Below are 12,537 nucleotides of genomic sequence, written 5' to 3'. Positions count from 1 at the left end.
CATCCTCTCCCTCCATTCCTAAATCTTGAAGCAATACAAATTCATAGAAAATCAGGAAGGAAAAAAACCCCAACATCTGAGAAATCTCAAATTAGCCAACAGTCTGGCAATTAAGGCCCTCCAGAACTTTGAAAAATTTGAGCGTGATTTAAGGTGGCAAGATGATCTTCTATTTGCTTTGGCTTTCACATGCTTCACCCTAAGCATTCACAACAGCCATTGTCAGAGACAGCCACAAACTAAAGCCTTTAGCTTGATCCAGAACTGATTTTGTTCCATTATTAAAAAAACCCCAAACTTCTAAACCAGAAGCTGTTTCAAAAGAATGCCATGGACTCTGCTAAATTATGTGCAAAATCTGTCCCAGTTGAAATGCTTGGAGAATGCTTATTGCACTGATCTTTTTGGGAAAAAGGAGATGAAGGAATACCTAGTTTGTAGATGCAAAGATTGAAACGGAAATAGAAATCAAGCTGCTCAACACCTCAAGACTCAGTTCCAATGAAGTTTCACCTCAAAAATTAAGCATATCAAGTACCTACAGCTGATATTATGAGCTTCTAGAACTGGAGAATAACAGAGCGGCATACTTCAGGTCCTGCATTTTGAAACCAGGCAGTTGTGTCCCACTTGCATGTAACGTCTCCCATGGGCCCAGCCTTCAACTAGTAAAGATAATGGGAGCATAGATGCTGAGCACAACAGAAATCAGTAGCAGGAGGAAGGGCAAAAACAAACCACAAGAATCATTTCAACACCCCAATTATTTTCATATTTTAAGAAGGAGAAGGAACTTTTTTTTAATAACGCAAACCTCAAATTTTACCCAGTTACATACATTCACTTTCATGATTTATACAATTATTGCATAAGACTTGTTGTCATTTACATCTTCCAGTACAAGTGACATTAGGTACCACAATTTTGTATTAAATTCTAGTTACACTTTCAGTCAATGACACAAATATGAAAAAAGAACCAGACTAAGACTATTCCCCTTCAGAAAGCCTTATTCACCTTTGCCTAGATGCAAAGATTGCATAATGGAGACATTTGTGATGTTTATGATAATCCCACACATTTGTGTTGCTTTGGTAGATTGTAGTGGAATTTAATGGAAAAACACAAAAAAACTCAGACAACCTTAAGAGACAAAATGGTAGACTGTAGTGGAATTTAATGGAAAAACACAAAAAACCCAGACAACCTTAAGAGACAAAAAAAAAAAAATTGAACTTGCAGGCTGATAAGAACCGGCACATCCTTTTTGGCAAGACAAAGCTACTTCAAGTATTCAGAAAAGTGGAAAACAAAAATAATTCTTTTTTCAGTAAAAATGTAAAATAGACTGTGTAGTCTCTGTTAATAAGTGCCAATAGATCAGTGGCAGTGATATCACGCTAGAAGGAGAAGAAGCCATCCTGACACAGCCATACTGAAAAAAATAAACTCAAATCTAGAAAGACTGTGTGCTGATGCCTTTATCTACTTGCCATGATGTGTGTTCTAAGTGTATGACTGAAAATAAGCATGGTAATGCCACTGAAACCAGTGCAAGTGAGTTACTGCGTGGATTATCCCGGAACAAAGAGAAGAGACTGAACACAGACAAAAGCATGGCTTAAGAGGCAAGATAACAAAACTGAAGATTGCAGGAGTAGCTCAGTTCAGATTTGTTCTACACATATGCAACCTGCAGCACATATTTTGTTCCACAGCACAAGGAAAATATAAGCAGAAGATAAAGAAACAGACAATCACCATGCAACTTCTAAACAGTGAGACAAGGCAGAAATATGCTTTTGAGCTCAAATGCATCATCACCCCAGGTATTTTCCTCTCCCTTATGCGGGAAAGAAAGAAAAGAGAAATGATGAAAAAAAGAGGCGGAAAAGTATACAGGATGACTGCTTGGCACTTTTGAAAAATGTTTTGGTATCTAAAAAAAGGATAAAATAACTTATCAATAGTAGCAGTGTTTTATGGCCAATTACCTTCCCCAAGCTTTTGTCAATATAGAGATGACCACAATAATGCCTATTTTGGTGACAAGTGTCTCAAGGACAAGGCAGAGCCCCAAAAGGCAGTTTCATTTTTACATATAAAATTAGTAGTTGGGATCGATTCTATTCTTTATAGTGATTTACCAGTTATGTGACACATTCAAACAAAACCACCTTTTTTAGAGGAATACTAAGGGATAATGAAAAGCACATGGACATGGCTTACTGTTAATTCTCCTCTTCAGATTTGTGGACAAAGTTATTTACCCAAAAGTATTATGCAGGTGAAAGTGGTATACAGCATGTGGTCAGTAAGCCACAAAGGAATGTGATCTTGCAATACTGGTCGAGCACTTGCAATTCCCACAGACTTGAATGAAAATTTGAACTGTTAAGCACTTTGATTATCCTGTTCAACCTTTTTTTCCTCCCCCCCTCTCCTTTAAGTGGGAAAGTTGCAGTGATCCTGGTGCTACATTCCAGCCAAAGTTCATTCTCCTCAGCTTTTTCACAGAATATGATACAATGTAGAAGAGTACTCAGAAGAAAGTAAAAGGAAGAGGTTCACTAAAAACCAACATGAGAATATTTACACTAAAGGAGAGCTCAGTTTTACCACACTGAAAACCACGAGTGCAATTGCTCCATTCAAAGTTATAACTGCTCTCAAAGTTACCAGCATGATGCAACCAGCACGAACCCGAGGTCAAAACCCAAGAAACCAAGAGAGGGTGTGCGAAGTCGGGAGTCCCTGTTACTACGTTTAAATTGACTGTGTTCTGCTGTGATTAACTCCTGAACATTTGGTCAGATGCGCTGGTGTCACATTTCAATAAAAATAGTGTTTCAACTCTCACTACAAAAAGATTAAGGATTTTGTTCTGGTCCTGCCTAATCCATTCATGAATTACAGGGCACAGCCCTTGCCACGCTCACCTACCAGAAAAGGAGGCCCCATTTTCTTGTGCTGAAAAAAGTAGCAGGTTTAGTGGTGACAAAGTTCATGTTTTAAAGTGCACTGTCTTTTTAAATTCACTTTCCCTTCTTAAAAAAAAGAAAATAAAACATTCTGATATCTTTTATAAAAATAACAGCTGCAATATTCCTCTAAAATTGCAACTTAAAATCAAGTCAAATTAGCAAGATTCAAATCTTTTTCAAAAAAAGATATGAACCAAAAATAAAAAACCTCTTTCTGCAGAGAATTGTCAAGCAAAATCTCACATACTGTCCTACAAGCCTCTGTCCCAACAGCACCTGACAGAAAATCCATTCAGTTTCTTCCAGCTGACAACCTCAAGAAAACAGAGGTCTAAATAAATCAGTCCTTCCCACCAGTCACCTACATAACTGCAGGTGTGGATGCTGGTGCAGTTTTTCCATCAACTCTTCTTCTGTAGGTTCTTCCAAAACATCTCTAAAAAGAAAAAGCATGAATTGTTAGAGGCAGCAAAGGGAAGTTCTCAGCATTTGTTTTTGCAATGCACATACTGAGATGTAACGTGTGCTTGTTTCAAGAATGAAATGGAATTAAAGTTACAATAAGTTGATGCTCCCTAAAGATGCATCTACTTGCAAGTGATCCATCCTTTACAGATGCGTCATGGAAACCAGCAGCTGTTTTCCCATAAGAAGCAGGGAAGCAATTTCCTGCACACAGTACAATACAACTGAAGGTCAGTAGATTTGTTTTCCTGAAAAAACTCCCAAATGAGAACATGTTCCCAATGCTACTATTGAATATCCAATGTGCACCAGAAGTTCCACTTGTGCATGATCATCAAATATCAACTCACCACCCACAATTTCATAATAAGCCAAGAATGTGCATCACTTTGCTCATCTTCCCTTTTCTTCTCCCTCTCGGCACAGTTCCCCCCTCCACCCCCAACACCTCTTCTCCCACCATGCTGTGGGCAGAAAGCATATAAAGGTTAGGCTACCAAGTCAGCTTAAGGCAGGCCTAACTAGAGTACTTAGTGAATTTTTCCAAACAGATGAAACAATTTCCTTCTGAGGGAGGAAATAGAAGACAAGCCTTTCACCCTCTCTCAGCCACCACACTTCCTTCATCTGTTTTACATGAACATAAAAAACTAGACTGATTATCAAGTCCACTTCAACTCACCTGAACATTAGTTCCACTGTCTGCTGGTATTCAATATCTAAAAAGGCCTCTCGATGGCAGCGACGGTCCCACTTGTGAATGAAGTTCTGAAATGTAAAAGGAACAGGAGAAAAACTAAAGGCTATTTCAGGTGACATCAGAAAACAGGTTATATCAGGTCAATATGTTTGCAGGTAAGGTGCAGGATGGGGAGGGTGGGGGAGGTTTGCTTTTAACAGTGTCAGAGCAGTGATTTATTTAGGCATCAGCATATTTATTGGCTGCAGGTCACTACTTTATTCAAGCCTATTGTTTAGGAATGAAATAACCTTCTCACCACACACAAAGAACAGTAGAGCAGAAGACAGCCCTGCTGCCTTCCACTCCTAGCAAGGGCTCCCTCCCCAAGATAACCGTGTGAACTACCCACAAGAGTTCAACTGCTTTGAATTTTTTCCTCTTTAAAAACCCAACAGTATATAAACATACTCCTAGACCAGGCATCACAACTTGAACTCAGCTTCTGGTTTTGTCATGTTCCCTTATTCATTTTTAATTACTCTGACACAATCGATACCTAAGGAGTAGACAGACAGCTCAGGCCAAAAAAGGGAGAAAAATAGTGACATCCCGCTCTCCTGCTACAGAATGCTGCATCTTGACTCTTACAGTAAACTTTGGCCACAGCCCTGCGGAAGTTAGCAGGTAGAAGGTTTCATAGGATTAGCCTCCAGCTAGAAGAGAAAGTCTTTTCTGAAATGCTCATGGGTTCAGCATGAGACTCATTCCTAAGTTTCTGCCTAAAAGTTTGCCATTCTGCCTAAAGTAGTAAATGTCAGCTCTAAATGCTGTCAACAACAAGAGCATCTCCAAAAGAAACTTTCATAAGTTTCAATATGGGGTGAAGTGCCCTCTACTCAATGTCTTCCACTACTTACAAGAGAAGTCTACAATGATTAACCTGGAATAGACAGCTACGATTAACATTCCTTTCACCATCAAAAATTCAAAAGGTATTTGGATTTGCAGAGAAGCATGCATACACGAGAAACCAGCAGAACTACATGTTCTTCACGGCATTGCTTAGGTACCTACATTTCCACAGCTTCTTTAAAAAAACTCTAGAAGATGATCTCTTCAAAGGAAGTTACAGTTCTACTCTTCTAGTGTGGTACTGAATAACGGTAATAATTCAAATTGGGGTGGAAAGAACACAGGACAACCAAATAAAATAAAAATATAAACTTTAAAGTGTTAAATTCATTTGCTGACAAATCAAAAGGCAAAAAGCCTGCAGCTTGAATAACTAATGCTGAGTTAAATGCTAACGTACAAGAGACAAGCAATTTTATAATAAAATATTTTTCATCTTTATGGACTGGCTATAATGACAAATGTACACACCCAATGAAGGGCAACCAGATTTGTGACAAAGTTGTAAATAAAATATACAATTGTCTAGGAAAAAGAAAATGCTTCCTCAACATCTCAGGGGAAGGGCAGCAAGGAGGAAGATTAAGCACACACACAAAACCAACATGCTTTTCCCAAAACGTTGTCTGTGTTTTTTCATTTCCCCACACAAAATAGAACCTGTCTTCAGGATCTAATGCCAAATAAACACACTCCTTACCTCTAGAAGTAAAGCTACGAAGAGATTAACCCAGATGACAGAGGAGATCAACCACCAGGCTACAAAATAGATCTTTGCCCACCTGCAGGTCAGATGAACAGACAATAAGTAGAAGTAGGCAGTAAATAACTTCAGCCTGAAAGTGACCAAAAAGAGCCATGAAATCACATTTTTCCTTGAAATAGAATACTACTACGTTATTGCTGTAAAAAGAGGTCTAGAACAAAAAATTAAAATTAAAAAAAATCTTAGCCTTTCATTAAGTTAGCCAGACTCACTCCTCCCACTTAACATACCTAATGGAACCCTGAGGGGACAGAAAAGCAGCCTCGTAGAACTTGTACTGGGTCACAGCAAAAATCCATCTAGGCCAGTACCCTCTGAGAGCGGTCAAAAGCAGAAGCACAGGAAAGAGTGCAAAACCATGGCAAAACACCCCCAAGTGCTCTCCTAGTCTCCAACCACTTGCAGTTCAGAGATTTCCTGAGCTAGAGGTAGGTTCCATTCATTGCAGATCCCAAGGGATTTCTCTTTCACAGTCTTCACCAGGCCACATTAAACATTTATCACAAAATAAGCCTGTAGAAGAGCATTCCACAACTTAACTACACACTGGGCTAACCAGCCAAGGATCACTGGAACAGCTCAACCCAGAGGCTATCCAGGTCATTCAAGCATTCCCATAAAGTAATTAAATACAAATAAAAGATATGTCCAAGGTTTTAAGTCTACAAAAAATTGTTCACACACAGGAAAAATACAGAAGCAGCCCAAAATTAATTACAGAAATTCACTAATATGTCATTTCTGTGAGATTGGGTCTATAGCAAGAGGCACCCACCCAACACATGTTGCAAGCCTGTTTATAATCCACTGAAGTCATTCACTCTTTTTTGGAACAAGATGACTACAAAGCCAGTTTGCCATCCCTTCTAAACGTGACAAATGGATTTCATGGCATCCACCAAGCACTAGACCAACCATCAAGTTACACAAGTTAAAGAACAGCCATGAAGTATCAAGTTTATTTCTTATATACCTGAATTGACCCAAAGGAAAGGCAAGTGGCACCCTTCTTAGCAGATAGCAGAAACTGTGCTATGTGTATAATTCTTGTTCACTTACCTTGTACCCATGTTTATATGGGACTTTTTCAGTATTATTACTGCTACTTACGGACTTGAGTATCTTGAAAACGCTTCCAAAAAGACTTGCCAGTTGTTCACCACCATCACATCCCAGAGGGTCACCACTGCTGCCTGAATAACATGAGTAAACCAGAAGCTGAGTGGCTATATCACACAGTTAAGCTTCAGAAAATGAGGGGAAGAGACAAGCAGAGAGGGAAAGAGGGATGGATTCCATCAATGGCCAGACTCACAGCAAAGTCATCAAAGTTGTTCGGCCAATATTCCAGCTGTTCGTAGGTCCCACACTGCAGAGTGCCGTTACCATACGTTGTATTGACAGCACTGTAGGAGAGTTACAGGCTAACGTGAGCACATCTTTCTATGTACTGTACCTTAAAAACAAGATTGTTCCGAGTGCCTTGTAGAAAGTTAAGTATCTCATATGGACAGAAAACAAGAGAAATAATTTTAAAAGTATTTAAGCTACAGCAGGGTGAAACTCCAAGCTACAGATAACCATTCCCGCATTTTCAATACAGCAAGTGGAAGAAGTAACAGATGAAAAAAGTCTGTGATTTAACATTAAAAGAAGGATGACTCCAAGAATAAGAAAGGAAAAAACCCCACAACCAACCACAAACAACTCAGAGGTACTGAGTTGCAGATGCTTTTGAAAAACAGATTCTTTATGAGTAGTGATGTTTAGAACATTACCTGATATTTCCCATGGGAACAACAGCACCTTTAAATAGCATTATGCCAGTTATAGCAAATGCATAGAAAACCACCTGAAAGGAATATAAGCAGTATTAGTTTTGAATATTTCTGCCACTGAATAAAAAAACACCACAATTAACATGGAATTCATATTAGTACCACAGTTAAAAGGAATTTGGTCAAGAGCAATGCCTCGAGCTATTAAAGTGAAAATACTTCTCTATGTCTGTATTACTTAACTGTTTACTTTTAGTCTATTTGAACTTTCATTTGTTAAAATGCATTAAATCATTTTACTTTACGATCTAGTTTATTTTTTTGTGTCTCAGAATGCTGACATTTAACTATTAACACTACAGAATAGTGACTTAAAAAACAGAATCGATAAAACATCATTTATTTACAAGGAATAATCTAAGTATCTGGGGACCTTTCTGCTAGATTCACTGAAAATAAGCTTTTATTAAACTTAACTGAAGGACAAAACTAAGTCAATATTTTATATTACATCAGCAACTTCTTTAAAAATGTTGTATTAGTCTAAAAATAAAGGTTTCAGTAACACAGGATTTTGGAACTTCTGTCTTTTACTTGTAAAAATGCAAATCTCTTTTTAAAGAGATACCTTTCACAGTCTTCAGCAGTTGCATACATGATTTTTGCAATTTTTATCCTGAAAAGGTTGTTCTAGAAATAGCCTACAACTTCAATTCTCTGAGTAAAGAGCCATTCGTCCTGGGACAGCTTGAAATAAGATGAGCCTTCAAATGAAAGTGTCCTTAGTCATATTTCTGTGCTTTGCTAAAAAACAGACACAAGAGGGAAATCTGGGAGGAGGAAAAGAGAAACTGCCCTGACCTATGAACCACAGCACTTTGAACACTACTGAAGCTGATATTCCACAGCCTGCCAGAAGATGGGGTACCTGGCTTAGCCATAATAAAGTTAATTTTATCCTTTGAAAAAGATACATTTAAAACACACATTGCCTGAGAAATTAGCTAATCAGTTACATTACTTTATCAGCGTGTGTTCCAAGCAAACATTAGGAAAGACATTTTGCATCAGCTGGTAATGGAGTCAGACTTCACTACAGTAGAAGCTCAGTGATAGCTTCCATGTAGCCTCAAGTAAAAGCAAATCAAATCAATGGAAGTGGCAAACACTGTGGCAGACTTGTCTCACAGATGGTTCAAAACTACAGTTCACACCAGCATTAAGGACAATCAGCAGCAGACACTTAAACCACTTCATGAGCATTATGTCTTACATATACAGGTAGGAACACCAGATTGAAACACTAATTCATAATTCCCAAAAATAAAATCAAGCATATTACTACAGGCTCCTGCCATCTTAATAATGTCTTTAAGGAATGAAAAGAGCTTCCAGCAGAATGCTACAGCCCAGGTGCGGCCATGCCAGTAGCAACACAGCTTTGGGGTCCTCGTGTAAAGCACAAAACAGCTCACCCCAAAATTGCTGTCTCTGAGGGCTCTGACGTAGGGGCTCTGTCTGATCCAGCAGCAATGCCAATCACTGCCTCCCCCACCTATCCATGACACAACCCTACCAGCCTCCAACAGAGGTGACAAGCAAACGTCTGCTCCTTTAGCACGGCGGACTTACTTAACCAAGAACGAAAAAATTAGCAATACTGCAGTCAGCCTTTAAATAGCTTATTACATTGAATAATGAAAAGTTTTTCATTATACTAAACCCGTTCCTAGCATACGCAAGATTGGCATTTACACTCCTGAAATACTTTCATCTGCAAAGGCTAACTGCCCAGTTCCTGCACTCCCAAAGTATTTTATTTGTGTTTCAAGAGTAGCTCCCAGTGGCCAGTGTGGCTTGTACAACAAATTTGTTACCAACTTAGCTCTACCCAAACCAATATCTGTATTTCATATCGCAACATGAACCTTTCCAGACTGCAACTTAAGGCCTCTCTCCTACAGATAAAAGCAGAGATTACTAATGACAAAAACAGATATTCTGCGTAAATTGCATGCTAAGTATATAGACTAGAACAACTTTTTAGACAATACCTAATACACAGCAAATCCTTGGCCTCTAACCATTCCCTCAAATTCACGTACCCTAAAGAAACCACAAACAACAAAAAACACTACCCAGGCACTTCTTTGCTTTACCAGGAAGACATCATTGCAAAGCTAGAAACTCCAGAGTTGGGAAATGGAGGATTTATGTAATGGACATCACGCATTGTGATCCATCCTTTAATCACATGTTTACAAAGTATACACTGCACACAGACACACCTAAAACAGGATGGCAGAGGCTCTTAAAAACCAAACAAACCAGCTCAAGACCTTCTCAACTGAAAACCATTTACAAGTTGTTTTGCTATTTAATTTAACATAAGCAACCTAGGGTAAGGAAAACTAATCTGGTTTTCGCATCAGATGAATTTTTATTTGAAACTAGAGTATCCCGCCTGAGGCAAGCACTCTGAGAAAGTTTCAAACACTCTTTTAAAGGCATTCCTTAAGGAAACTGGTAAATGAGTCACTGTCACTGTGTGCAGCCCATAACAAAACATTAGTTTCTTTTGGTTTTGCAAGACGTGCCCTAAAGAAGCACTGGCTGATTAAAGGTGAAATGTTACTGTTCGTGGTGATTGTCAAAGAAAGAACCTTGTTTACTTGTTTGATGACATGCCCTTATTATACTGCTAACTACAAGAAAAGAAATTACAATCTTGCATCATGACTCACCACAAGGATTCCTGCAAAGGCTCTCAAGTTTTTTACCAGGTCCAGCAATGTAGTAACAACCAAAGCCATGAACTAAAACAAAGCAGAATCTTATATGCATGACATTCATCACACTTCCAATCTGCATCAAATTATTTTACTAAAAGGACAAAGAAATACCAACCAGGAAAATAAGCTATACCTAAATTCATGACACCTTTCATACAGTGATATTTCCATGAGGTACTTAAAATGAACGAACAACGGTGTAGTTTTTTACATACACAGGCATTATGATAAGTTTTAAATACACACAGGTACTGTGACTTAAAGTACTATATGCTTAGTAAGACTAGAACAGGAAAAAGTCACAAGTCCCCCAAAGCTCCAGAGTGACAGCTTTGCATTTGATCCACATAGTTTCTAGTTTACACTTTCCACTGACATTATGACCTCTGATTACATCAGGTAGATATTTATGGCTTATTGAACTAAGATACAAGTCCTGCACCTGACACTAATTTGGGCTTAGCTTTCAAGCAAGTCTACATGCAGGATTATAACAAACAATCGAATAACTCCAAGTGATTTCAGATTCAAGTACAGGTATGCTGGTGAAAATACCCATACCCGAAAAGTGGAAAGAGGGATTCATCCCACATAACTGTTTGCATGACCAAAATGTCTGGCAGTGTCTAGTGAAAGCAAGTCTGTCACCTCCTGAGTACAAAGTCCTTCAAGGATATCATATCCACTCATTTAATTAAGACCGAAGCATTACACAAATTGCACCAGTGTTTCTGGATGCATTTGCCCACTTTAGAATACCAGCATCAGTTGCAATGACATCAATAGAACTTCCCTGTCACCTCGACAGAGAAAACCAGTTAAGGAGACAGTGAGTTTGTGAGGTGCTGTGCAATAGTCTGGACAGTTAGAGCTGAGCTATAATCCCTCTCAGGTGCAACAGGATTGCAATTTACACGTTATTTTGAAATGCTTTCACAGAATTTACAATTTGACCAACAAAGAAATAAGAAGTGTGAAAGGATAAACACCTTCATATTAGGAATAATCCGCAGGAACCTGAACACAATTAACATGTTCACCAATCGCACCATATCCCACAGGGATAACAAGCCCATGAACTCAGGTCTCCTAGAAAAGATGAGAGAAAATAACAAATCAGAGAAACAGCCCATGACAGAAAGACAGTTAAATCTACTGGGCTGAAGGTAACTGTAAATTCTCCATAATTTTGGCTAACATCCATGGCATATTAAAAAAACCTGGAGAGAAATAAAGAAGTTTTATTTCCTCATGTAAACACTCTTTATAACCTGTGACTGATAGAACATTGCAGCCAGTTTTGGAATCCCCAATACAGCAAAGGGACTGACTGCGGAAAGATCAGCAGAGGCCCAACAAGATGATCGGGGGCTGATGCGCCTGCCCTACAAAGAGAAACTGCAAGAACTGGGCTTGTTCAGCTGGAGAGCACTGCTTCAGGAGGGTCTAGCAACAGCCTCCCAAGACTTTGGAAGTGGCCCTCAAGAGGACAGAGCAAGAGTTCAGTGGGCTTAGGAGGAGGGCAAGGGACAGTAGGTGTAAGCTCACACCAGATATAAGGAAGAACTGAAAAACTTGTCAGCCATGAGGACAGTAAGACAGAGGCACAGGTTATCCAGAGAGGTTGTGCAAGTCTCCGTCACTGGGAGTTTACAAGACCCAACTGAATAAAGCTTTCAGTAACTCAGTCCAGCCTTGCTTTGAGCAGGAGGCTGGACTACAGACCTCCCGAGGTCCCTTCCAGCCTGAATTATCCTATATAAAAATCTATAATCCGTAAAAGGAAGTAGATTAATTTGCTCAGCAGGCATCTCAGCTACAGTAAACTCTAATAACTGATGAAGAAAGTGAACTATTTACCCTGGGCTCTTAAATATGCATATAGTGCTCTTTGAAGTGCACGTTTATACTAAAATACCTGGGTAAGCGGCCTTCCTCCTGCTGGGGGGAGGCACCAGAGGGTCATTTCAGAAAACAAACCAAAACAAAGATACTGCTATAGCAAGATACTTCAGGAACTTGCACAAAGACATGCATTAATCCTTCAGGGTATGCTTGGCTGAAGTTAGGCTCCAAAAAAAGCACTAAGCTAACAGACTGTCTTGCCAACCTTCTTCCTTATATGCATATTCCACAGGGTATATGCACTTCAAATCTC

General features: G+C 39.1%; 1 protein-coding gene across 2 annotated transcripts in view; it reads right to left on the bottom strand.

Moving 5' to 3' along the window:
- Nucleotides 1-746: 746 nt before the first annotated feature.
- Nucleotides 747-12,537, bottom strand: part of TPCN2 (two pore segment channel 2) — a 32,219-nt gene continuing 20,428 nt past the window's right edge. Inside the window, exons 18-25 of one of the 2 annotated variants that reach the window (XM_074884827.1) lie at nt 11,369-11,468; nt 10,332-10,403; nt 7,588-7,661; nt 7,125-7,215; nt 6,920-7,002; nt 5,744-5,825; nt 4,132-4,217; nt 747-3,420 (exon numbers count right to left, since the gene is read on the bottom strand). In XM_074884827.1, the coding sequence (XP_074740928.1) occupies nt 3,342-3,420; nt 4,132-4,217; nt 5,744-5,825; nt 6,920-7,002; nt 7,125-7,215; nt 7,588-7,661; nt 10,332-10,403; nt 11,369-11,468 (667 nt within the window). In that variant the 3' untranslated portion in view covers nt 747-3,341. Of the gene's footprint in view, nt 3,421-4,131; nt 4,218-5,743; nt 5,826-6,039; nt 7,003-7,124; nt 7,216-7,587; nt 7,662-10,331; nt 10,404-11,368; nt 11,469-12,537 lie in introns of those variants that run through there. The other variant, XR_012630973.1, reaches the window with a different exon arrangement.

Source organism: Strix uralensis, chromosome 15, assembly GCF_047716275.1.
Source record: "Strix uralensis isolate ZFMK-TIS-50842 chromosome 15, bStrUra1, whole genome shotgun sequence".
Classification (NCBI taxonomy): domain Eukaryota; kingdom Metazoa; phylum Chordata; class Aves; order Strigiformes; family Strigidae; genus Strix; species Strix uralensis.
This window is presented reverse-complemented; position numbering and strand designations above follow the sequence as displayed.